The following is a 27,824-nucleotide window of genomic DNA, read 5'->3' on the forward strand; positions in this document are numbered from 1 at the left end:
TTGAGCTTTAATTTCTACCTCCAACAAAAGCATCTGCCTTGAAAAAAATTGAAAAAAAAAAAAGTTTTTCAGTAAGTGGGAGAAAGGCCTTGAGCTAATGTTCCAATTCCCACATGAGTGAGGTTAAATCCTTCCACATGTGCTGTTTGACGGTCCTGGAAAGTTCCTGAGTTATTACAGTGTAGGTTTTAATTCAGTCATCTCATATACAACTTCATAAAAATCCAAAGTTTTTTAAGCTGCTGACCCTAGAAATGGCCTTATTAGGTCCCCTACATCCCACACTTTGCGAACCATAAAGAATTTCTGAGGAAATTTAGGAAAAATCTAAATAAAAATCATACCATGATCTAAACTGGTGGATTTGGGACAACCGAGGATATATGACATCATCCCTTATTTCATACCAACTAAGCTCTTAAAAGATTACAATTATTTTAATACGCCTTTTTTAGACCTGGGAAGAATATTGAGGTTGGTAAATTTTATTAACTCAAATGCATTCTAAACCTAGCATGGCAAGATAACTATCTTATTTCCTTCAATTCATTTTATTTTGGGAGCAAATTAGGAACAAACAGCCAAGTGATTTCACTTGTGCTAATATAAATCAACTATGTGACATGAAATATACAACTTCTTTCATCTGTATCAATATTTTCCTGAAAACTTATTGAATACAGTTAATCAATGCAGTTTTATTGTTGCTGCTAATTTATAAGTTGTAATATTGCAATTATCTTTCCCCATTTTTTTTTATTTTGCTCACGGCAATACCCTTCTTATCTGTGACTCTTTATCCCAACCCACACGTAGATAAGTGCAAGAGAGTAGTAAAACCTGGATATTCTCAACTTACTATTTAAAGAAAGAAGTATCTGTGAGCCGATCCATAACCTAAACTTATTTAAGTGAAATAGAAGAAAAAAATTTTTTTTTCTAAATAAGAGGATGCCAATTTGATGGAGGCTGCAAATGTGAGCAATACCTGCTCATTTCATTATCTGATTAGAAGGTGCCAATTGATGATGATTCTTAAATAGACAAAACAGAAAATAGAACCTATAAAATAAGCAGGAACTAATATCTATTGTTCCTTAGATGGGACTGTGAATTCACCAAATAAAAATTTGGGTAAGGTGGTCTGCTAATATGGCAAGGGAAATTCTACCTCTGTTTCTGAAGTCTATTCAAATATCACCCTTGAATTTGGACCCAAACCCATATTTCTAGTTTTATCACCTCCTATGTTCCTTCACATTCCCTCTGTTTCAGCCATAATAAATTTATCACACCTCAAACCTGCAATAAACTTCCCTTCCTAATTACATGCATCGTCTCCTGAGAGTACAGTGACAAAACCTTGAGACTGCCTGCCCTAAGTTACTGGGAACAACTATTATCATTTGAAAATCCTATTCATCCTTTAAGACGCAACTCTTTCTATATGGAGTAATGGAAAAGTGTTGGAAATGGATGGTGATGATGGTTGCATAACCTTGCGAGTTTAATTAGCATTACTGAGTTATATACTTGACATGTGCAAATACTGTACATGTAAAATATATAATCCATTCATTTAATTCACACACATACCAGATTATAAAGTTTTCTATGACAATTATTGTCTTATTGATTTCTGTTGAGCCATATGATAGTTACTCAATAATATATTTTAATAAAGAAATAAATCTTTATTGACTGTAATTGGTTATGAAGCTTTTGACAAAGTATATCTATGAAATAAATAATTTATCCACCAGAAATAGATATATGATAAAAATGCAAATAGACTAGTTTTTGCTTAAGGGGATATCATGGTATTTTGAATGGGGTTTTCTAAACTAAAGCTTTTTCTTTTTTTCTTTGTTCTTTAATTAAGTTCAAACAATTATTTGGAAAATTGAATTCACATGGTTTCACTTCCACTTCTACTGCCTTTCAATCCATTCTCCAGAGAACAACAAAAATAATCTTTCCAAAATATGTCTGATTATGTAACTTCTCTATTGTACTCTTACACTGAAGGCAAAGTGCATCGCTCTCTTCATGGGGGACAACATTCTGTTTTCCCTACTGATCACATCTCTGGTCACTTTTTCTCCTTGATGGTTACAAGTCAGCCCACAGTTTCCCTCGCAGTACTTCTGACATCCTAGCTTTTGTTCAACCTAAGATCTTGAGATGTACTCTTTTTCATGATCTGAAATCCTCTTTGTCCCTTTTCCATGGCTGTTCCTTCTCTACCATCAAGACTCAACTTAAAGGATGTCTCTTTCAGCAGGCCTTCTTAGCAAATTGATGTAAATAGTTTTTACCTGTTTGATTTCCAGTCACACTATTTGTTTTTCTGCATCACTCTGATCTGCTGAAATTGTATTATGTGATCATTTGTGCTTATTTATTGTTACATGCCCTTTCCCCATCATGCAGGTGGTAACTCGAGGCATAGCATATAGTTAGGGGGGAAATTCATATATGACCTTATGTTTCTGTGTATGGATGTGTGTGTGTGTGTGTGTGTGTGTGTGTGTGTGTGTACACAAATATAGATTTTATCTCGGGTTGATGTGAAATTGCAGTATTCTATCTGAATATCTGTTTGGAAGAAGTGGTATAGGAACTATTCTTTGTAGCTCCAAAGGCAAATGAAGATCACTTGGTGGATAGACTTTACAGGAACACAGGTATTGGATTCCTTAAAGAAAAATTTCATTTGAATCATAATTGGCCCCAAATAGAATGACCTATGTAGATGCCAAAGGTTTCAAACAGAAATTGGAAGGCTACATATCCAGAGTAGCATATTAGGGGATTCCTGACTTGACTTCTAATTCATATGATTCCACAGCATCCATATTTCTGTCATCTCCCTGGGCTCCACAAAGACACTTTGTCTCTGAAAGCATTTACGTCTAGCAAAATATGAGTAGAAAGATGCTTTTTTAGCACATATTTGAAAATTCTTGCCTCAAATAGATTTGGACAGTGTTAAATGAACAGTTTTCTTAAAACTAAGATTGCCTTGGTTTAAAGTTCACATAGATGGCTTGGTTTAAAGGTCCAGGAATAGAACAAGCAATTATATAATTCACACATCAAATCATTGAAATTACTTTATAATTATACCTGATGAAAACATATACAACAAGTTCATCCACTGCCTAGGAAGGAGTACTCTGATCGGATTTGCAGCTGCACTCAACACAAACAATTCTAGAAACTGCAATCCAGTGATCTCAGTTTATAAAGAAGTCAGATGTTGTCTATTCAACTAAATTGTTTTGCATGAGTGAGGCAATGTATAAAGTATATCCAGTTTGTGATGCTGCTTTTAAGGAATGAAATAGAAACTGAAGATGAAAAAACACATGCAAATACTGTACATGTAAAATATGTAATCCAGTCATTTAAGTTTGAAGTTCTATTAGGAGTTTTCATATTTCTTCCATATTTATATATGCAAGATCTTTTCTCAAGTAATAGCATTGAAAGAAAAATCAAAATTATCAATTCCCTATGTGAAAACTATGAATGTGTCTAAAATTATGTGATTGCTACTGCAGAATTTTTTTTTAAAAGTAGAGTACAAGGGCCAAGACTAAAGCTCTAGAAACAGTGAGCAAGGCTTAAGTAGCTACCCCATTCTCTTACTGACTGAATGGTCTTCAGCAGATAAGTTACCAGTTTCTTTGCAAAACAGATTTTCCAATAATTCAAAAGAGTAATGTGAGGATTACAGGATAGGGCCATAGTAACCTATTTAACAAAAAGCCATGCCTATGCATCAATGTATCAATGTACCTAAAAATAGCTATTTTTTTAATGAATTAAACTTCAAAAGCCTTTTAAAAAGTTAAACTGATTGATTCCATTATGAGCTGATTATTTGTCTTGGTGACAGACTACCATGGAAAATATTAGTGAATGCCTAAATATATCAAGTAGATATATCCTCTGTACAAACAAAAATCTGTTTCTATCAATTCAATGTATTTGGGCATGTCTACTTAGTACATTCTCTACAAAAGGATATCATTAAATGAGTTTTTCCCCTATCAGACCATTCATGTTAATTTAAATGAAAATAACTACTTTTAGATATATGAAAGTATTTTTTAAAGTATTGTTTTCCTTATATTGAGCTGATCAAATATTTCGTACCCATTGACTGGATCTAACACAATTCCTCTGGGATGGGACATTTCTCCTTCTAAAAGGGTCTTCCGACTCTGAGAGGCTTTTTCCAGCCTGGCCACATTAATGGTTTTCCTATGCCCATCATTTGTCCAGTAAAGGTTATTGCCAATCCAGTCCACAGCAATGCCCTCCACATTATCCAGATCTGCAAAAAGAAGAAAGAAAGAAATTTTACAGTAGCGCTCATGACTTATGTTTTTACTTAACAAAATTTGTGTTTAATTCTAAGGGGTATATACTCAAGTCCATGAAGTTTATTTCAGTGACTTTAAAAACATCACTATTCCATAGGATACTTTGCTGGTTTGATTCTGTTATGCACCCCAGAAAAGACTACGTCCTTTCAATCCATTCTTGTGATTGTAGACCTATTGTAGGTAGAAACTTTGATTAGGTTGTTTCCATGGAGATGTGACCCATCCAATTCAAGGTGGGTCTTTTTTTTTTTTTTTTGCATGGGCGGGCACTGGAAATCGAACCCAGGTCTCTGGCATAGCCACCGTGGCCCACCCCAAGGTGGATCTTAATATTTTACTGGGGTCCTTTGAGAAAGAGAAAGAGAGAGAGAATGCTTAGAAAGACAGAACTAGCTTAGAGAGTGCTTAGACTGAAATGCTCCAGGAAAAACCAGCAAGGACACACAGAAGCCCAGAGATATTTTGGAGAGAAGGACCAGCAGATGGTGCCATGTGCCTTCCCATTGACAGAGGAACCCTGGATGCCAGCAACCTTTCCTGAGAGAAGTTATCTTCCTCTTGAAGCCTTAATTTGGACATTTTCATGGCCTTAGGACTAATTTTTAACATAATAAATACCCTTTGTAAAAGGCTACCCATTTCTCCTGTGTTGCATTTCAGCAGCTTTAGCAAACCAAAACAGGTACTTTTCAGTATTATTATGGATGCCATTTTATGTAAATCATAGCCTCTTTCTTCACATGAATTTCTGCATTCTATGCAAGTAATGCTGAACAATTAATGAAGATATTTAGCTATTTTAATTGAACCTCAGTATATTTTAATTGACAGCAATCTGCAGCTATATAAGAAAACAAGTAATGAGAAAGGAAAAGGATAAAAGATAACTTCTCAACACAATTATATAGCGAAATTGACTGTTCAGAAGAAAAATCTACAGTTAATATATAACATGTTGAAAATTATAATGTGTGATCTGGGTAATCAGAATACTATTAATGCTTTCCTGGCAGAGGATGTATAGGTCCAAAAGAGGCACACATTTGAAATCCAGAATTGGTTTTCATCATGGAAGTATATGGAAAATGAATCTCACAGAACCACTGAAATGCTTCTGCATATTTTAGACTGATTTTCAAAATATAATTATTGTATGGCCTCCTGTAGAAAACGCTTATAAGAAAAGAGGGGCCTAGATTATAAGTTCTTATAGCAGACATATTTAGTCCAGAGAGATAATTATTATTTCTGGATTTTGAGAGGATGTTTTATATAACTATAACCTGGTATTTAGAGATGAGAATGAAACCAATAAGGTCTTGATCAGGGTAATTCAGAACACAGAGGTAAGGAAAACATTGTCTCTATTTTAGAACAGCACCTACTCTTTGAGACCAAAGTAAGAAAGGCTTATTTTGTCCAGAACCTAAATTTTCTGTAGCACATAATCTAGTTCAACCTGTCTGGATAGCTAATTTGAACAACTGAAACACAGGAAACCCAGAATAAGAATGAAGGCCTTTAACCCCGTATAGCTTAATGTAGTACCTGGATACATCCTAGGATATATAAGCAGATAGTTTAAAAAGGTTTGACAAAGTCCCTTGATGGATAGGAGAAAAAATACGGAACTATTAAACTTTACCATGAGGGAATCCCGATACAGTGTCAAACGTTAGGGACACCCAAATTACTAGGCCAAGCACTCGATCCTGAGGCTTACTCTTGTGATGCTTATGTAGGTAGCTGAGAAGCTTGGACTACCTATAGGCATGCCTAAGAGTTACTTTTGGAGGACCTCTGCTGTTGCTCAGATGTGGCCTCAGTCTTGCGAATCCCAACTCTGAAAGTGAAATCATTGCCATCCCCCCTAGGTGGGACATGACATCCAGGGGTGAAAGTCTCCCTCGCGTTATGGGAGATGACTCCCAGGGATGAGTCCGGCCCTGGCACCATGGGATCAACAATTCCATCCTGACCAAAAGGGGGAAAAGAAGTGTAACTAATGCAGTATCAGTGGCTGAGAGGGTTCAAATAGAGTCGAGAGGCTACTCTGAAAGTCACTCTTATGCAAACTTCAGTTAGACATTGTTACCTATCATAACTTGCCAACCCCCAACCAAAACCATTCCAGCCAATCCTAAAGAACACCTAGGGCAATATATAAGATTATACAAAGGTTCAATGCACTAGGGCAACTTTCCAGAAACTTACAACCTCCACACAGGTCCCCGAACGAGGGAAGTCTTGACACCCAGAGGGCCCAGCCTCTCCAGAGTATCAGATAGTTCCATCTCCCTACCCCATAAGAGTGACAGCCCCTTCCAATATGAAAAAGTTAAAATGGCCATAGTCCAAATGCCCCTAAAGAGTGGAATAGAACAATCAAAGGTGGTCGTGGAGTTATACAGAGAAGGTAGGACTTAACAAATGAATATGAATGCTGAATCATTAAATCGATACCTCCTTAAGTAACCAGTATCTTAGAGCAGTTAGAAGTAAACACCTAAAATTGTGCAAGTGTAACCCATACTAAACTCTGAAATCTGTTCTACAAGTAATTGTGGTGCTGTGATTTGAAATTTTTTTTTATTAATTGAAGAAAAAAAGAAATTAACACAATTAACACAACATTTAGAAATCATTCCATTCTACATATGCAATCAGTAATTCTTAACATTGTCACATAGATGCATGATCATCATTTCTTAGTACATTTGCATCGATTTAGGAAAAGAACTAGTACAACAACAGAAAAAGATATAGAATGTTAATATAGAGAAAAAATAAAAATAAGAATAGTAAAAAAAAGAAAAGGAAAAAGAAAAAAAAACAGACAAAAACAAACAAACAGACAAACAACAAAAAAAAAACCTATAGCTCAGATGCAGCTTCATTCAGTATTTAACATGATTACTTTACAATTAGGTATTATTGTGCTGTCCATTTTTGAGTTTTTGTATCTAGTCCTGTTGCACAGTCTGTATCCCTTCAGCTCCAATTACCCATTATCTTACCCTGTTTCTAACTCCTGCTGGTCTCTGCTAACAATGACATATTCCAAGTTTATTCTCGAATGTCGGTTCACATCAGTGGGACCATACAGTATTTGTCCTTTAGTTTTTGGCTAGACTCACTCAGCATAATGTTCTCTAGGTCGATCCATGTTATTACATGCTTCATAAGTTTATTCTGTCTTAAAGCTGGATAATATTCCATCGTATGTATATACCACAGTTTGTTTAGCCACTTGTCTGTTGATGGACATTTTGGCTGTTTCCATCTCTTTGCAATTGTAAATAACGCTGCTATAAACATTGGTGTGCAGATGTCCGTTTGAGTTTTTGCCCTTAATTCCTTTGAGTAGATTCCCAGCAATGGTATTGCTGGGTCGTATGACAATTCTATATTCAGCTTTTTGAGGAACCGCCAAACTGCATTCCACAGTGGTTGCACCATTTGACATTCCCACCAACAGTGGATAAGTGTGCCTCTTTCACCGCATCCTCTCCAGCACTTGTCATTTTCTGTTTTGTTGATAATGGCCATTCTGGTGGGTGTGAGATGATATCTCATTGTGGTTTTGATCTGCATTTCTCTAATGGCCAGGGACATTGAGCATCTCTTCATGTGCCTTTTGGCCATTTGTATTTCCTCTTCTGATAGGTGTCTGTTCAAGTTTTTTTCCCATTTTGTAATTGGGTTGGCTGTCTTTTTGTTGTTGAGTTGGACAATCTCTTTATAAATTCTGGATACTAGACCTTTATCTGATATGTCGTTTCCAAATATTGTCTCCCATTGTGTAGGCTGTCTTTCTACTTTCTTGATGAAATTCTTTGATGCACAAAAGTGTTTAATTTTGAGGAGCTCCCATTTATTTATTTCCTTCTTCAGTGCTCTTGCTTTAGGTTTAAGGTCCATAAAACTGCCTCCAATTGTAAGTTTCATAAGATATCTCCCTACATTTTCCTCTAACTGTTTTATGGTCTTAGACCTAATGTTTAGATCTTTGATCCATTTTGAGCTAACTTTTGTGTAGGGTGTGAGATACGGGTCTTCTTTCATTCTTTTGCATATGGATATCCAGTTCTCTAGGCACCATTTATTGAAGAGACTGTTCTGTCCCAGGTGACTTGGCTTGACTGCCTTATCAAAGATCAAATGTCCATAGATGAGAGGGTCTATATCTGAGCACTCTATTCGATTCCATTGGTCGATATATCTATCTTTATGCCAATACCATGCTGTTTTGGCCACTGTGGCTTCATAATATGCCTTAAAGTCCAGCAGCGTGAGACCTCCAGCTTCATTTTTTTTCCTCAAGATACTTTTAGCAATTCGGGGCACCCTGCTCTTCCAGATAAATTTGCTTATTGGTTTTTCTATTTCTGAAAAATAAGTTGTTGGGATTTTGACTGGTATTGCATTGAATCTGTAAATCAATTTAGGTAGGATTGACATCTTAACTATATTTAGTCTTCCAATCCATGAACACGGTATGCCCTTCCATCTATTTAGGTCTTCTGTGATTTCTTTTAACAGTTTTTTGTAGTTTTCTTTGTATAGGTTATTTGTCTCTTTAGTTAAATTTATTCCTAGGTATTTTATTCTTTTAGTTGCAATTGTAAATGGGATTCATTTCTTGATTTCCCCCTCAGCTTGTTCATTACAGTGTATAGAAATGCTACAGATTTTTGAATGTTGATCTTGTACCCTGCTACTTTGCTGTACTCATTTATTAGCTCTATAGTTTTGTTGTGGATTTTTCCAGGTTTTTGACATATAGTATCATATCGTCTGCAAACAATGATAGTTTTACTTCTTCCTTTCCAATTTTGATGCCTTGTATTTCTTTTTCTTGCCTAATTGCTCTGGCTTGAACCTCCAACACGATGTTGAATAATAGTGGTGATAATGGACATCCTTGTCTTGTTCCAGTCTTAGGGGGAAAGTTTTCAATTTTTCCCCATTGAGGATGATATTAGCTGTGGGTTTTTCATATATTCCCTCTATCATTTTATGGAAGTCCCCTTGTATTCCTATCTTTTGAAGTGTTTTCAACAGGAAAGGATGTTGAATCTTGTCAAATGCCTTCTCTGCATCAATTGAGATGATCATGTGATTTTTCTGCTTTGATTTGTTGATATGGTGTATTACATTAATTGATTTTCTTATGTTGAACCATCCTTGCATACCTGGGATGAATCCTACTTGGTCATGATGTATAATTCTTTTAATGTGTTGTTGGATTCGATTTGCTAGAATTTTGTTGATGATTTTTGCATCTATATTCATTAGAGAGATTGGCCTGTAGTTTTCTTTTTTTGTAATATCTTTGCCTGGTTTTGGTATGAGGGTGATGTTGGCTTCATAGAATGAATTATGTAGCTTTCCCTCCACTTCTATTTTTTTGAAGAGTTTGAGGAGAGTTGGTACTAATTCTTTCTGGAATGTTTGATAGAATTCACATGTGAAGCTGTCTGGTCCTGGGCTTTTCTTTTTAGGAAGCTTTTGAATGACTGATTCAATTTCTTTACTTGTGATTGGTTTGTTGAGGTCATCCATTTCTTCTTGAGTCAAAGTTGGTTGTTCATGTCTTTCTAGGAACCCGTCCATTTCATCTACATTGTTGTATTTATTAGCGTATTGTTGTTCATAGTATCCTGTTATTACCTCCTTTATTTCTGTGAGGTCAGTGGTTATGTCTCCTCTTCCATTTCTGATCTTATTTATTTGCATCCTCTCTCTTCTTCTTTTTGTCAGTCTTGCTAAGGGCCCATCAATCTTATTGATTTTCTCATAGAACAAACTTCTGGTCTTATTGATTTTCTCTATTGTTTTCATGTTTTCAATTTCATTTATTTCTGCTCTAATCTTTGATATTTCTTTCCTTTTGCTTGCTTTGGGATTAGTTTGCTGTTCTTTCTCCAGTTCTTCCAAGTGGACAGTTAATTCCTGCATTTTTGCCTTTTCTTCTTTTCTGATATAGGCATTTAGGGCAATAAATTTCCCTCTTAGCACTGCCTTTGCTGTGTCCCATAGGTTTTGATATGTTGTGTTTTCATTTTCATTCGCCTCGAGGTATTTACTAATTTCTCTTGCAATTTCTTCTTTGACCCACTCGTTGTTTAAGAGTGTGTTGTTCAGTCTCCATGTATTTGTGAATTTTCTGGCACTCCGCCTATTATTGATTTCCAACTTCATTCCTTTATGATCCGAGAAAGTGTTGTGTATGATTTCAGTCTTTTTAAATTTGTTAAGATTTGCTTTGTGACCCAGCATATGGTCTATCTTTGAGAATGATCCATGAGCACTTGAGAAAAAGGTGTATCCTGCTGTTGTGGGATGTAATGTCCTATAAATGTCTGTTAAGTCTAGCTCATTTATAGTAATCAGATTCTCTATTTCTTTACTGATCCTCTGTCTAGATGTTCTGTCCATTGATGAGAGTGGTGAATTGAAGTCTCCAACTATTATGGTATATGTGTCTATTTCCCTTTTCAGTGTTTGCAGTGTATTCCTCATGTAATTTGGGGCATTCTGGTTCGGTGCGTAAACATTTATGATTGTTATGTCTTCTTGTTTAATTGTTCCTTTTATTAGTATACAGTGCCCTTCTTTGTCTCTTTTAACTGTTTTACATTTGAAGTCTAATTTGTTGGATATTAGTATAGCCACTCCTGCTCTTTTCTGGTTGTTATTTGCATGAAATATCTTTTCCCAACCTTTCACTTTCAACCTATGTTTATCTTTGGGTCTAAGATGTGTTTCCTGTAGACAGCATATAGAAGGATCCTGTTTTTTAATCCATTCTGCCAGTCTATGTCTTTTGATTGGGGAATTCAGTCCATTAACATTTAGTGTTATTACTGTTTGGATAATATTTTCCTCTACCATTTTGCCTTTTGTATTATATATATCATATCTGACTTCCCTTCTTTCTACACTCTTCTCCATACCTCTCTCTTCTGTCTTTTTGTATCTGACTCTAGTGCTTCCTTTAGTATTTCTTGCAGAGCTTGTCTCTTGGTCACAAATTCTCTCAGTGACTTTTTGTCTGAGAATGTTTTAATTTCTCCCTCATTTTTGAAGGACAATTTTGCTGGATATAGGAGTCTTGGTTGGCAGTTTTTCTCTTTTAGTAATTTAAATATATCATCCCACTGTCTTCTAGCTTCCATGGTTTCTGCTGAGAAATCTACACATAGTCTTATTGGGTTTCCCTTGTATATGACAGATTGTTTTTCTCTTGCTGCTTTCAAGGTCCTCTCTTTCTCTTTGACCTCTGACATTCTAACTAGTAAGTGTCTTGGAGAACGCCTATTTGGGTCTATTCTCTTTGGGGTGCACTGCACTTCTTGGATCTATAATTTTAGGTCTTTCATAAGAGTTGGGAAATTTTCAGTGATAATTTCTTCCATTAGTTTTCTCCTCCTTTTCCCTTCTCTTCTCCTTCTGGGACACCCACAGCACATATATTTGTGTGCTTCATATTGTCATTCAGTTCCCTGATCCCCTGTTCGAATTTTTCCGTTCTTTTCCCTATAGTTCCTGTTTCTTTTTGGAATTCAGCTGTTCCATCCTCCAATTCACTAATTCTAGCTTCTGTCTCTTTAAATCTACCATTGTAGGTATCCATTGTTTTTTCCATCTTTTCTACTTTGTCCTTCACTCCCATAAGTTCTGTGATTTGTTTTTTTAGTTTTTCTATTTCTTCTTTTTTGTTCAGCCCATGTCTTCTTCATGTCCTCCCTCAATTTATCGATTTGGTTTTTGAAGAGTTTTTCCATTTCTGTTCGTATATTCAGCATTAGTTGTCTCAGCTCCTGTATCTCATTTGAACTATTGATTTGTTCCTTTGACTGGGCCATATCTTCGATTTTCTGAGCGTGATCCATTATCTTCTGCTGGCGTCTGGGTATTTCATCAGATTTCCCTGGGTGTGAGACCCAGCAGGTTGAAAGATTTTTCTGTGTAATCTCTGGGCTCTGTTTTTCTTATCGTGCCCAGTAGGTGGCGCTCGTGGCACTCATCTGTCTGCAGGTCCCACCAGTAAAAGATTCTGTGGCTCCTTTAACTTTGGAAAACTCTCGCTGTGGCGGGGGGAGGTCACCAGCCGAAGTGGCTTGGGGGAGTGCCAATCCGAATCTCCCAGCCATTCTGGGGATCCGCCCACGGGGAGGGTCGCCAGCCTCCGCGGCTTGGGGGAGCGCCTGTCCAAATTTCCCAGTTGGCCCGGGGCGCCAAGCGTGGAGGGGGGGCGCCAGCCACCGCCGCTTGGGGGAGTGCCAATCCACCATTCCAAGCCGGACCAGGAAGCCACATGTTTGGAAGGGACCCCAGTCGCCGTTCTCCACCGCTTGGGGATCTCCGATCCAATTCTCCCAGCTGGTCCGGGGGGCCGCGCATGGAGGGGGCCAGCCACCGCGGCTTGAAGGGACCGCCTGTCCAATTCTCCCAGCCGGCCCGGGAAGGAGGAGGGGAGGGACTCCGGCCGCCTGCCGTCCCGGCCCGGGGAAGTCCGCGCCCCTCGGCGATCTCACCGGAGTGGGTTCTCCCAGCCAGTCAGCCGTTCCAGAATGGGGTACGCTGTCTTCTTGGTCTCTGTCGTGGCTCCAGGAGCTGTTCTGTGTCATTTCTACTTTCCTAGTAGCTGTTCTAGAGGAGGAACTAAGACCCGTGCATCTTACTGAGCCGCCATCTTCTCCGGAAGTCCTGTGATTTGAAATTTATTACGTTTGTGTCTATATGTTATTTTTCACACACAAAAAAAGTCAATTGCAATGATAAATAAATATTTATTCCTTCTAGCCTCCTATATTCTGGAGCAGCTAGAAGGAAAAATCTGAGATGATGATAAACTCTGGGATTTGTCCTGTAACTACTTGTTGAAGAGTGCTTTAAAAACTATTGCTTTTTTCTTTCTTTGCTTTGTAAATATGTTATATTACACAATAAGAAAAGTTAAAAAAAAAAGGCCCTATTACAGACATATGTGAGACACAGGCAGTGAAAAATCAAAGAATTGTATACACAGAATCTGATAAGTGTACCTAGTTTAAATCCTTTATTTTCAAAAGGGAAATTAACTGTTCGAAGTGAAAGCTTATAGTCTATAATCTTCTTATAATCTATAATCACACAAGTGGTAGAGTTGGGATAAAAACCCAAGTCATATAGCTCCTACTACTGAACCTTTTAAATTGCACTCTACCTGGAGCAGCCTATTGTCACTTTTAGCCATATTGTCAACCACCCTCCAAACTGTCCACAGGATCATAAATATAGTTTCATTCTTTGACAGCAAGAAAATTTATTATGAACACCGTCTCCTCTTTCAAAACCAGGATACCTTATGTCTCTCCTCCTGGGTCGGTGGGAGAGATCTTTAACTTACTAATAAAAGCAATAGGCAATAAAAACCTAAAATTGTGGAATTGTAACCCAATACGAAACTCTGAAATCTACTCTACATCTAATTGTTGTGATATCCTTAGAAATTTATTGTGTGTATATATATATATATATATATATGTTATTTAAAGAGAAGGAGAAGTACAAGGGAGAAGATAGAATTTAACAAACGAGTATGACTGTTGAATCATTATATTGATATTTCTGTTGGTCTCCAGTGTCTTAAAGCAGAAGAAAAAACAAAAAATCTTGGAATTGTATCCCATACCAAACTTTAAAATTTGTTCTATAGCTACTTGTTAAAATGCACTTGGAAATTCATTGCCTTTTTGTATATATGTTATATTTCACAATTAAAAAAAAAATTTAAAAAGCAATAGGGCTGGCCATGGTGGCTCAGTGGCAGAGTTCTTGCCTGCCATGTTGGAGACCTGAGTTCGATTCCTGGTGCCTGCCCATGTAAACAAAACAAAACAAATAAACAAACAAAAAAGGCAATAGCAGCATTAGATAGGGCCATGTATCACACATTACTGGGAAACTTACTTGCATTCCCTTATATGCAGACATAATAAATATTTTACTGTTATCATATTCTTTAACCAAGTCCTTCTGCCTCTAAAAAAATATAATTTTTTTCCTCTGTGACCCTTTCTGCTAATCTGCATTTACTCTGACTCAGAGAGACCTAATAAAACATGGGATTTGATCTAACCGAAAATCCCATTATAGTGAATCAGATATGTTCTCAATTTCACTATGCTATCTGCTTCATTACCATCCAATATGAGTAATTTTCACAGGTTAATTGTGCCTGTTTTCAGAAAAAAAGTTTAATTTTGTCTTTATTGACACTTAATTTTACTGAGCACTTTCCTATTCTCACATAATGGAAAGAAAGTAGCTGTTTACTCTTTTCTCTGCTATTTATCATAGTCTGTGGCTGACTTTTATCTTGTTAGTTGGTTTACAAAATGTTTTATTATATTTGAAGTCTACTCCAGCACAGAAAGACTTCCTTCTTCAATAATCTTCTTTTATCAACAATTTTTTTTAACAATTTGACAGCTGACTTGAGATTTTTAATTTTTTCCATTCATATGCAGCAGTTATAAAACTGTCTGGGTTGAAATTGTGTCTCTAATACTTGGGTAAACAACTCCATCACTCTGCTCCTTAATTTCTCCATCTGTAAAGATAATAATAGCACCTACCCTGCAGGATGATGACTTTGACTAAATTAGCTATTGCATATAAAACCACTTAGCATACTGCCATTAATACAGTAAATTCTCAATGCATGTTAGTTTTATTCATTTATTAGCATTTTATTTGGGCCCTTTTTCTTACAGGTCCTACTTGATAGGAATATACAGTCGTTGCTTTGTTGTTTTGTTTTGAGATGATTGCTCAGGAATATTTCTTTGCTTATGGCCAGTGGAAAATTTAACAAGAAATAGTATATGCAGAGTGGAAGGAATAAACAGTAAGAGTGCAATGGAATTGAATACTGAGAAGAAAAACCTGGGACGATCCAGCTATCAATTGATTTACTTGTTTGGCCTGTGAAAAATGAAATGCTTGCTCAGGAAAGCAAAAAACAGAGGTTAGGATCACAAATTCTGGAACAAGACTGTCTAGGCTTTACCACTCACTGTCTGTACCTATTTAACTCTGAGCAAAACACTGAACCTTTCTATTCCTCAGTTTCCTGATCTTTAAAATGGGTATAATGATAGTTCGAAACTCATAGGATTATTTTGGGGATTAAATGGATGAATACATATGTATTCATCTTATAATATTTGACACACAGTAAATGTTATATAAATGTTGTTCTTTTTATTATTATTATCATTACTAACTTCATCTTTATTATTACATTTTTCCTTTAGCTATCTATCCATTCTATTATGATAGCAATGAAACAATTAACCTCAGGTGATTTTTTTTTCCTGTTTGTCTTTTGTTTTCCTGTTCTAGGGAGAATGAGTTTGAAAACAAATTTTAAAATTAGGAAACTCACAAAAGGTTTGTGTGTAACTTGGAAATTTTTAATGCTATTTTTAATATATCAAGGAGGATTTTTCTCTCCTTTACTTGCAGGACAATGTCTGAACAATCAATCTGTTTCTCAAGAAATAAGCATTAATAAGGGAAGAAATGAGAGAGGCAATAAGCATATCATATGTTCTCTGCAGTCAATTAATTTATGATTTAGAAGAAAAGCTAAGGTATATAGAGCAACCATTTTACCTATATTTGACTTTTTATTCAAAGGGGTTTGCATTGGGGACTGATAAAATTAACTCTTAGGAAATCCATGAGCATAATTCCTTCAACCAGGTGCTCAGGCCATATAAGTGTTTGTGACACTAAAATGCCAAACACACATAGGTAATTACGGAAGTACTAATTATTATCTTGAGAAAACAACTGACTATGAAAATGCAAGGAAGGTGTTTGATAAAATTAAACTTGCTGGAGTACATTGCTTTGTATGTCTTTGGGTAGAATTCAAGTAGTCTACATTTTGAAGACCAAATTCACTATCTTAAATAGTATTATTATTATTTTGCATAACTAATAGCAACAAAAAGTATGCCTATTTTAAAAAACATGGTCAAAACCTTCCTTCAGTTTGACAAGACACATTTTTTCATTTATCAATAGGCAAGGACTTTCAAAATATTTGTACTTCTTCAAAGAAGTAGAAATTCCAAGCAAATAATGATTTCTTGTAAACATTTGTTTTTAATTATCAGCAGGTCTGTATTTTTCATGCTAAGTGAATAAATGGTTGCATTTACCCATATACTTCAGATTTAAAAATGCATTTTTTTCATGAACTCTATGAATAATTAAGACCAAATATTTAATTATGGAAATATTCACATCAGTTTTCCTTTATAAACATTGTTCAAGTAATTTAAGAATAACTTTCATAAATGGACATAATGCATGAATAACACAGTAAAAAGCAAACAAGCAAATAAAAACACATCACATCCAAAGCTAGACTTGGTGATGAATTGCATGGTTCACTTAAGTGAAATATTCTTGAAGTTAACAGTGCTATTTCCTACAAGTGATACTTATCAAACAGGAATGATTAATAGATGATAATATTCACTAAATAAAAATAGAATAGTGATGCCGATATAAAATGAATAAAAGAGAAACATCAAAAAATATACTTAATGAAAAAATATTTCTAAAACAGAAACATCATGATAGGTCTGATTTTTAGATATACATTCATGAAATAGAAGGGGACTAAAGTCTTCATATATTTTAAATTAAATCCCCTAGTTATAAATGGGTTCAACCTTAAAAAAGAAAAAAAAATGAGAATATAGGAGGTGGTCTTAAGTTCCATTAAGATTCATATACTAGAATTCCAAATAATGATTTGTAAGTATTGATGCTTTACAACAGATTAACACAATATGAAATAAATTGGAAATTACATTTCACAATTGCCATTATAAAAGCACAGTGCCAAAGAAAAAAACTAACAAAGAACACCACCCAAAAGCCCCACTGTGCCTCCATTTTTCCAGTTTATCCTAATTTACCTATCCTTACCTTAGCATGGACATTATTTTTCAGAGTTGGATGAAGTATGACAGAAGTGTGTGCCTGAATAGAGTATGGTCACAAGCTTTAAAGAACAAGATAAGCAACATGCATGCAGTTGCTTAAGGCCAGGGATGCCTCATCTCATCTCAGAGACAGCACTCAGACAACTCTTGCCTCATAGTCTTCTGGTTCAATTAATGTTAACTTTATTTACATGTTTTCGTATGGCCCAAGGCATCACAGTTCATCTGTATCTGACACCAGTGAACAAAGTTGATTTCATTAACAGTGCAGCAGTAAAGTTTTGCCTGATGACTTTTCTTCCACATGGGCTTCCTCACGGGCCATAGATGAGTTTTCTATCTTCTCTGTCCCAGGTGACCAGCTGAGGCTGAGGTTCTCTTCCTTGTTTTCATTCCAGCTACTTTCTCAGTCATTAGGTCACGGAGGGTATACGCACAGCTACTCTCAATCAGGACAGACTACCTTCTTTGTACTCAGAGGAATATATAGAGTGCGTATAAGGGTATCATTTTCCAGATGAAGCATAATATATTAAAACACCATGGTCACCTATTACTATCAAGAGCACATTGTCGGTTTTAATCTTGGAGGCTACAGATCTTCTCTCTATTGCTTTTGGATATTTCATCTTTGATGCAGTGAAGAATGAAAGTGAGCACACAGTCAGGGCCATGGCAGGCATCACAGTTACCAGCAAAGTAATCTAAAGCAATGATTAAAAACAAAACTGTCAAGTGCTGCTAGGAACTAAGATTTTGCCCTAATATCAAGGTGAGGAGTCAGCCTGTTACTGTTTCATGGATTCTGGCAGAAGACACAAGACTCTAGGCGAGACGTAAAGGACTTAATTACTCATGGTTCAACAAGCAGCATGAACAGTAGATCTGTGTCAGTTCCCTTTGCCCCCCAGACCCAAAGGGAATAATCAGGACAGACCCATATGGACACTGCTACCCGCGATGGGTTGTATTACAGGACAAGAATTCTGAGTTTAGAAAATACAAACATTTTTAAATGGGCTGCAAGCAGATCTGTTCTTTTTGCCCTGGAGAAAGACAGTATTTCTGTCTTCCAACGCTAGTTTCTATGCAAATGTCCTTGTAAAAATAGTTCAGACAAAAGTCAATAAATACCTCATTTTAAGACACACAGGAATGTGAGTTACCTGTAAAGAATTGTGTCCCAACAAAAGGTTCCAAAGAGACCTTATTTAGTCTCATCTAATAAATGCAGATTAATACAGCAAACAAGTTGGTGTGCTAATATGATCACAATTAATACACATTTCTGGACTCAGGCTATTGTTCTTAGGGGAATTTTCTATGGATTTATACCAGTGAATTTTACCACACCTTAAAGCGCACTGCCTGTGATCTGGGAATGATTTTGTTGAATACCTCTGGGAAGGGAGAGGATGCTCTTCCACTTTCTTCTTTCCAAATGAAACACTGAGAGGCATATACTATGGAGGGCAGAGGAGCTTCCCAGTTAAGAAAGTTCCTACAGACATGCAATGGGTATATTGTTCATTTTATTTCTCTTCAAATTTTCAGATAATAACAGTCCTCACTGTGAATCAGGAGGCAGAATGTCATTCCCATTAAATCTTCCTTTACTACCCAATTCTGCCTACTTATCAAGAGAGAATAGAGCTAAAATTTTTTTGATTTCTTGAAGGGAAAATATCACCAATACTCTTCTTAGTTATTGCTTTTAGTCCCATGAAATAGGTTTTAATTTGTAAAAATAAAATAGTTTGGAACCTATTGAATTAGTACTAAATTACTCAATCTCTTTCACGTAAGTTGAAAAACTATACAATTAGTAGTCACTTAAGCAATTTAATTTCTTAGAAAATGACATTTTTATTAGCTATGTTTTCTCATATGTTTCATAGTTTTGCACTTGGTTATAAACATTCAAACACTTGTGTCACATCAATTGATGGTTTTCACTGAACTTATAAAAGAAAATAAGATAGCACATACTTTGCTTAAGCATCATATTTAGGGAAGGACTCTGAACATAAAATTCCAAGTAGAATTTAGAAGTCAGTGACTATAAATCTTCACCCTATTTATATTCACCATGACAGAGAACAAATGTGCCATCCCTATTGAACATTCCGGATTTTACCTGACCATCCTAAATTATGAAAGCAAATTTATTTCAGATGCATAGAAATACCCAGAGAGTCAAAGGAAACAGAAAATCCACGTGTGGGTGACAAGTTAATGTGGTGAAAGAAGTCGAGTCTTTGATAGAACCTGATCTTACAAAACCCTTTCACAGATGTCTAAAGACAACACATATAGTCTAATCCTTCCTGGTCCCTAAGGAGTGTTTCAAAACTGAAGTAGTGAGTCAGGGGAAATGTAATAATAGAACCAGACAGGAATCCACTTATCAAGTCAGTATTTTAGGGGTGGAGGGGGAATGGAAGCATTGTGTTTGCTACAGTGTTGGCCACTTGTTCAAAAGGTGCTAATCCCTGCGTGCCTCTGTGACTATTATAAATATATAAATATATATATTTATTTTTTTGCATGGGCAGGCACTGGGAATAGAACCCTGGTCTCTGGTATGGCAGGCGAGAACTCTGCCACTGAGAACTCTACCATACGTGGCCCGCCCAATATGCATGTTTTTACTTTACTATCTTTGCAAAATTTTTCCTATTACAGATCTTTTCCTGCATCTTTGCATTTTCTAAATCCTCCACTTCCTGTAAAGCCAAAAGGATATTCTGATACAGAAATCTTCTCTAGCTTCCACGTAAATTTAATCTGCCACTTAACTCCCTTAGTACTATATCTGCATCTCATTCCTGATACTTTATATTTACTGCTTTGTTAAGTTTACTGAAGTGTGAGTCTGCTAGCTTTTCCATTTGTCTTTACAAGAGTGTAATGTATGCTTATAACCCCTAAAACAGTCCAGCATTAAAGTCTTAATAAATACTTGTGAAGTGAAGAGATGAATGAAGGAATGTAAGTTCTATAAATTTGGTTTAAGGAAATAATTCATAGGGAATTGGGGATGGTGTTCCCTGTACGGATACTTTGTGAACCTCAAAATGCCAGTGAAAAATAACTCTCCTATTGTTTCAAAATTACTATCATTTCAGTGTTTTCACACAGTGTCAAATACATAAAAAGAGAATTAAATCTTTAGCTTAATTCTGAGATCTTTACAAAGATACAGACATTTGGGACTATAGAAAACAATACCTATGATTTGAAATTTCACTTTTTTATCATAGTTACCACCTACAAATCAAATGAGTCTGAGAGAAAATCACACATATGAACCTACACAGATTTTCACAGGGAGTCACATCACTCAGTGAGACTAAAGATATATCACACCCCACTGTTTGGCATATGCCATCTCTTCTCTCTGGGATCTCAAAAGCAAATTTGGAGGGATGTTTCATTTAAATAAATATACTAGATGATAAAAATACTACTGCTTGAAGAGTACTATGCAATGTAAAAAGTTGAGAAAAAAATTTTTTTTCCTTCCTTACCATGCTAATTTTAAATGTAATAAGGAATTTGGAGTGCCAATAATTTAAGGATAGGGAAATTAAATCCACTAAGAAAAATTCATATGATTCCACAATAGGGCAATGCCTTTTAATTCAGAGAGTAAGGAGGAAAAGCCTTGAGATTGCACTGATAGGAAATTCAATACTAGTGACATTCCCAAAATATTCTCAAATTGTTTAATATGAAGCAGATCTGTTTTTCCATAATTAGATGGTTTGTAGTTGAAAGAAAATATTTGATTTACATATTACATCTCTCTAGATCATAGATTTTTTTTAAAAATAAACCTCCAGCATTTTTCATGCCATTTTTTATCTCATCTGGACTACAATCCTTAGGGTTCCTGGCAAAAAGGTGAAACACCTACAAGGAAAGTTGTTTCTTCTTTATCTTTTAAAAACTCAAATTAATCCAAACTTCTCAGTTGTTCAAAGATACATTTATTGCAGAAATTAAGTATTTTAGAAATAATGCCCTAGGACACTAGAATTACAGGACCAGTGCTAAATGAGGGGCTTAAAGCAATTTGAAAAAAGGATTTCAATTTTGTTCTTCAAACATCCATTAACGTTAATGAATTATAGCCATGCAAAATTCTGCTTACTCTTAAGATGTAGAAAACCTCAAGAGAACAGTGAGCACATAGCAATAAGAGAAAGCCCGATAATCTACAAAATCTGAACCCAAGTCTATCCAAAGGTTGAGGTTCCAAGATAACAAAATGTGAACTCCAGAGGGCGATTAGCCTCTTCCGGGACAGGTGGGACACGGACTGTTTCACCTTTGGTGGCACATAAGAGGAAGAGGCAACAACCATAAAAGCAGGCACATTTTTAGAAAAGCTAAATTTGTTTACAGTTAAAACTAAAGAATTCGTAAAGCCAAGTGTGGGTTTAGAGCCCATGGGAAATTCTGACACGAAGGATTCCTTTCACTGGGTTCACAAGAATGCGGCAGAGCAGGAGACCTGGGAGAGAACTTCCATGTTTCATAGACATAAAAACTCCAACCAAGTCCTTGGCATCTTCTCTTAAATAAAGAAAAAGACACTGGGGAAGGGGCAAGAAACCCTCCAAGTACCGAAGCCAGACAAAGATCCACTCCTGTGAGGGAGGGGTAGAAACAGAAAATACCTGCCACGAGAAGAGGCAGATATTCCCAGGGAAAAGAAAGCTGACGCTGAGGCAAAGTATAAAACAAAGCCACAGGTCTCTGTGTGAGGGGTACAACACCCCCCTCCCCCGCCAGGTACCACCACAAGCTTGTTACTCTAACAAACAACAATAGCTTATTGCTTGGAAAAGGGTAAGAGGCTTTATTGTCTCTTGTCTCAGACAAAGGTACTTGAAGGAATTATAGAGGCAAAAGCTGTCTGTTCCTGGAAGAGGTGCAAGGCAGGTGCTTGGACCAAAAATCCTTGGTTAATACAAAAGGTATATGCTTATGACCCCAGAGGGTGAGACACAGCGTTATCTCCTGCCTAAGAACTTCCAAAAATACATAAGGCAGGGTTTGGCTGCCATGGAAGATGAAGCAGAGAAAGACCCATCTCAAAAGCTCATACACACATACCTAAGACTGACACTGGACCAAGAGAATGGAGAACCTCCCTTCCCTCCACCTTGAGTACCCCTCCACCCCTTAGTAACAAGTCACAGAAGTCTACCACTGAGGGAGGGACAAAAAGTGTGGAGAGACAGAAAGTAGATTAGAGCTTACCAGGGGATGGGGAAAGGGGGAGTGTACATTTGGTAAACATAGAGAGTTTGTGAATAAATAAATTGATAATAATAGTAATTAAATAGTGTGGAGAGAGACATCTCAGTGGGGCTGCCATGCAGGGACAGCTGAAAGCAGGATGAGCAGGCATACTCCAGGCTCCACACTAAGCACAGAGTAGCACTGGCCCACCTCTAAATAAGTGCTTCGCCAAAAGTAAATACAACAAATACAAAATACAAACCCAGCACAATCATGAATAGACAGACTAAACCCCTATGCAAATAGACTGATGGAAGAAATGCTTATTTCCAGGCATAAATTTTACTTATTTGAATTTATAAAGTCTTTCTACATACAATATCTGACATTCACTAAAATATAAGGAGTCACATAAAAAAAAGCAGAAAAAAAAGCAACTAGAGATAAAGCAATCAACAGAATCCAGATGCTAAAATGACCTAAATGTAAGAACCTGTAAATTAAAACCACAACTACTTATAATTATACACTTGCTAGAATATCTAAAGTTAAAACGACTGACAATCCCAAGTGCTGGAGAGAATGTGGCACAAGGACATTTTCATACTTTGTTGTTAGGAAAGCAAAAAGTGTCCAGTCATTTGTGAAAAAAAATGTTAATGTACACAAATGTTTATAAGAGCTATATTCATAATTGTCAATCTCAAAACAACCTAAATGTCCATCAATTGGTGAATAAATAAAACAATATGTGATGTATCCATACAATGTAATACAACCCAACATTAAAAGGAATTCAACTGATACATTCAACAACATGGAAGAATCTCAAAAGCATAATGCTAAGTGAAGGAAGTCAAACTGACAAGTTTGCACATCATATGATTCAGTTTATGTGACATTTCAGAAAAAAGCAAAACAGTAAGAAGAGATATCAGAACAGAAATTAGATTGATAGTTAGGGACACAAGAGAGCTTATGTAGTGATGGAAATGTTTTAAATCTTGATTGTTGTGAAGGTTACTCAACTGAAAACATCTATCAAAACTCCCTGAACTCTGTGCTGAATTTACTGTACATAAATTATACTGTAATAAACCTGATTTTTTAAAAATACAATAAAGAACCAGCTAGTGTTTATCAGAAAAAAATAGACACAGGACTTCAGAGTAAAATTTGCAGCCAGTTTTTAGATCAAACAAAAAACTATCATTCAATTCATCAATTTCAATTAGGAAAAAAAAGAAATCAATTACTTAGTGATTGTAATTTGTGGCAAATGACTAATCTGATTGACATTTAAGCCAAAGGATTTTGATGGACTCTAGATATGGTTAAAAGTCTTTGGCAAAGGTAGTTGTCAAATCTGTGATGGAATGTGTTTGGAAGGCATATACTCTTAGTTAGGAACTCTAGCTTCTTTGTCCTATAACCCAACTTGTTTACTTCACAGTCATGACTGTGATACCCAAAAGTTACATGATATCTCTGGGATATAAAGGTAAAATAGTAAATTTGGGAAATTAATCAATAGAAACAGTTCCATAACTTGTCATGATGCACAGTGAATAAGCAATCTTTTTATCCAACTTAAGAGCTGATGCCAGTCTGGGAATGGAGATAATTTTAATTTTTATATATACCCATGATATATTTTGTGATTCCTGAAAATTTAGATATAAAATTAACTCCAATAATCTTAATCCCTGACCAGAAATTTAACATTTAAAAAATATGTCACATCTGGTTTTCCTTACACTTACACATATAAATAATAAAGGTGGCATCTGAGTCGTTACCTTTGGAGGAAAAGAAGAGAGGGTAGAAGGATTCTCTTTCACTTTATGCCCAGTAATGTATTTACATGGAAGCTCCTGAGTGCTTTTTTTGTGTGTGTTTTTATGTCATTTTTTTAAACAATTCTCTTATTTGAAAATCCTCAGGATCTAAGCCTAGGAAAATCTTTATTTAAACATGTTTAAAATAAAAACTAAAAATCTAGGAATATTTAAAATTAAATAATAAAGAAGAGTAGAATAAAGGTGAGTGGAAATTCTCTTTGTTGCAAACTTTAGGTGAAATGATTTTTTAAAAATTGTTCTATTGTCGTTTTTATTATTCCTATAACTTCTTTCCAGGTGTCATTTGGATCATTGGCTGAGGACTATCAGGACACTCTTCAACTTGGTTGAACACCACTTCAGAATTAGGAACAATAGTAACTCACTGTGACATTTGTAATGGGATATTAAAATTAATGTTTTGAGTAGGGAACAACAAGATAGAAAACAAAAAAAAAGGACACCAAAATGAGTGCAAAAAAATAATAATAATAATAATAAACCTCATATTTAAAAATGCAGACAGCAGCTAGTAAATAGCCAAGAACAGTACTGAACACCTGCTGAGGGAACATCAGTGACCAGACACACAGCGTACACCTGTCTGGACCAGGTGAAATGGCTGAGATCCCACACAGAAATTTAAGTCCTGTGGCTGGTGTCCCTCCCCCATGGACATGACAGTCTGGTTCTCAGGGGGGTTCTCAGAGGGCAAAGGAAACAGACTTTACTAGCAGCAAGAGCTTAGCTCAACCAGACTCCAACTGTGGAATTAATTAACACATTCTGATGACTGAACATAGGCCTCCAGTACTGATGAACCTGGAAGAAGCACTAAAGGTAAAAGGAATTTTTGCCCCTGCAGAGAGGGAGATGGGCTGATGGGAAAAAAAAAAAAAAAAGAGAGAGAGACTTTTAGAATTGGACAAACCAAAATATGGAAAAAAGGGCTGGACCAAGAAAAGGGGGCACATAGAACCTGGAGATACATAGAGCCAGGTACCACCTCAAGCTCTTAATTGAAAAACACAAAGAATGGGGGTCTGGCTCTGAAAAGGCTTTCTTTGCTTTTTTTTTTTTTTTTTTTTGCTCCTTAAATAGCTCATTAGACAGAACTGTAAGCACTCTCAGGCTCCAGCACTGCCCTAGGCAAGGGTGGAATTAAGCTTGCCTGCAAGACAAAATAACTTGTCTGGTGAAAGGGGTTAATTTCCTAAAGGGTGTATCTTACCCAAGAGAAAGGTAGCTGGGGCCAGCTCAAGTGGAATCCCTCCTTCAAGGAATTCAGACTCTGGGGGCTGGAAAACAAGCAGTCAAAATCATCCTACTATCTTACCTCTTTCTCAACCACACCCCTGGCAGGGAGAGTCTGCTGAAATTAAATGCAGACTCATTAAGTTGATGGGAAGTGGTGGGCAGACAAGCACCACATGCTGGACAGGATAAGTAAAGCACAAGAGTCTAGAGGCTTCATAGGAATGCCTGACAACTTACTGGGTCTCACCCTCAGGGTAAACTGATGCTGGCTACTCTTTCCTCCTGAGATGTGGTCCTGTCTGATCTGGGAAAATCTGACTGGCGTCTATAATATCTGAGGAGACCCTCCTCAAAACAAACAAACAAACAAAAAAACAAACAAAAAAAACTCCATAAAGGCAAGGCAAGAAACAGAAAAACAAGAACTGAAAAATTCTGATCAAACAGCAGCTATGCTAGAGATCTAGAATAAGTTGAACTAAATGTCAAAGAACAGTTTTGTCACAAAGCCATCCAGCCATAAAACCCTAAGTAAAATAATGCAAACAACCACCAGAATGAACTAATTAATGAATTCAAACATCTAGATACCAGAAAAAATAACAAGTCATACTAGGAAAATAGAAGATATGTCCCAGTGAAAGGAACAAACCAACACTATAAATGATATACAGAAGTCAAAGCAACTACTTCAGGATGTTCAAACAGACATGGAAAATCACATCAATAATCAAATCGGCCAATAGACATGGAAAATCACATCAATAATCATATAAAGGAGATGAGGGAGAACATAAAGAAGACACTGGGTGAACAAAAAGAGAGGAACTTGAAATTTAAAAAAACAAATCACAGAACTTATAGAAATAAAAGGCCAATAGAAGAGATGGAAAAACAATGGAAACCTACAACAATAAGTTTGAAGAGGCAAGAGAAAGGATTAGTGAACTAGAGGACTTGATATCTGAAATCTTACACACAAAAGAAAATATAGGAAAAAGAATGAAAAAATATGAGCAGGATCTCAGGGAACTGAATGACAACATGAAGCATATGAATATACATATTGTGGGTGTCCCAGAAGAAGAAGAGAAGGGAAAAGGAGGAGAAAGACTAATGGAGGAAATAATTATGGTAAATTTCCCATTTCTTATGAAAGATATAAAATTACAGATCCAAGAAGGGCAGCATAGTTCAAACAGAATAGATCCAAATAGACAAACTCCAAGACACTTACTAATCAGATTGTGAAATATCAAAGACAAAGAGAGAGCTTTGAAAGCAGCAAGAGAAAAGCAATCCATCACATACAATTAGACTAAGTGTGGATTTCTCAGCAGAGACCATGGAGGTGAGAAGGCAGTGTATGATATATTTAAAATTCTAAAAGAGAAAAACTGCCAACATAGAACTCTATACCCAGAAAAATTGTCATTCAAAAATGAGGTGGGGGGGAATTAAATATCTTCAGACAAACAATCCCTGAGAGAATTTGTGATTAAAAAACTAGTTATGCTAGAAATACTAAAGGGAGCACTACAAACAGATAAGAAAAAGCAGGAGAGAGAGGTCTGCTGAAGAGTGGAGAAATGAAGATTATCAGTACAGGTAAAAATAAAAAAAAAAAAAAAAAAAAAAAAAAAAAGATGTGAAATATAAATTCCAAAAGACAAAGTGGTAGAAGAAAGTATTGCCTTTACAGTAATAACATTAAATGTCAATGGATGAAACTCCCCAATCTAAAGACATAGACTGGCAGAATGGATTAAAAAAACAGGACCCATCTATATGCTGCCTACAGGGGACTAATTTTAGATCCCAGGACAAAAATGGTCGAAAGTCAAAAGCTGGGAAAAGATATTTCATGCAAACAACAAGCAGAAAAGAGCACGAATATCTATACTAATATCTGACAAATTAGACTTCAAATGTAAAACAATCAAAAGAGACAAAGAAGGACACAATAATTTAATAAAAGGAACAATTCAACAAGAAGACAAAACAATCATAAATATATATGTATTGAACCAGAGTGCCACAAAATACATGAGGCAAAC

General features: G+C 36.1%; 1 protein-coding gene across 1 annotated transcript in view; it reads right to left on the reverse strand.

The window, feature by feature from the left end:
- The window catches only part of LRP1B (LDL receptor related protein 1B), a 1,945,542-nt gene that overhangs the window by 769,370 nt on the left and 1,148,348 nt on the right, over positions 1 to 27,824 (reverse strand). The window contains exon 12 of the mRNA XM_077153691.1: positions 4,165 to 4,345. Within this exon, the coding sequence (XP_077009806.1) occupies positions 4,165 to 4,345 (181 nt within the window). The remainder of the gene's footprint in view (positions 1 to 4,164; positions 4,346 to 27,824) is intronic.

The sequence above is a fragment of the Tamandua tetradactyla genome, chromosome 3, assembly GCF_023851605.1.
Source record: "Tamandua tetradactyla isolate mTamTet1 chromosome 3, mTamTet1.pri, whole genome shotgun sequence".
Taxonomy (NCBI): domain Eukaryota; kingdom Metazoa; phylum Chordata; class Mammalia; order Pilosa; family Myrmecophagidae; genus Tamandua; species Tamandua tetradactyla.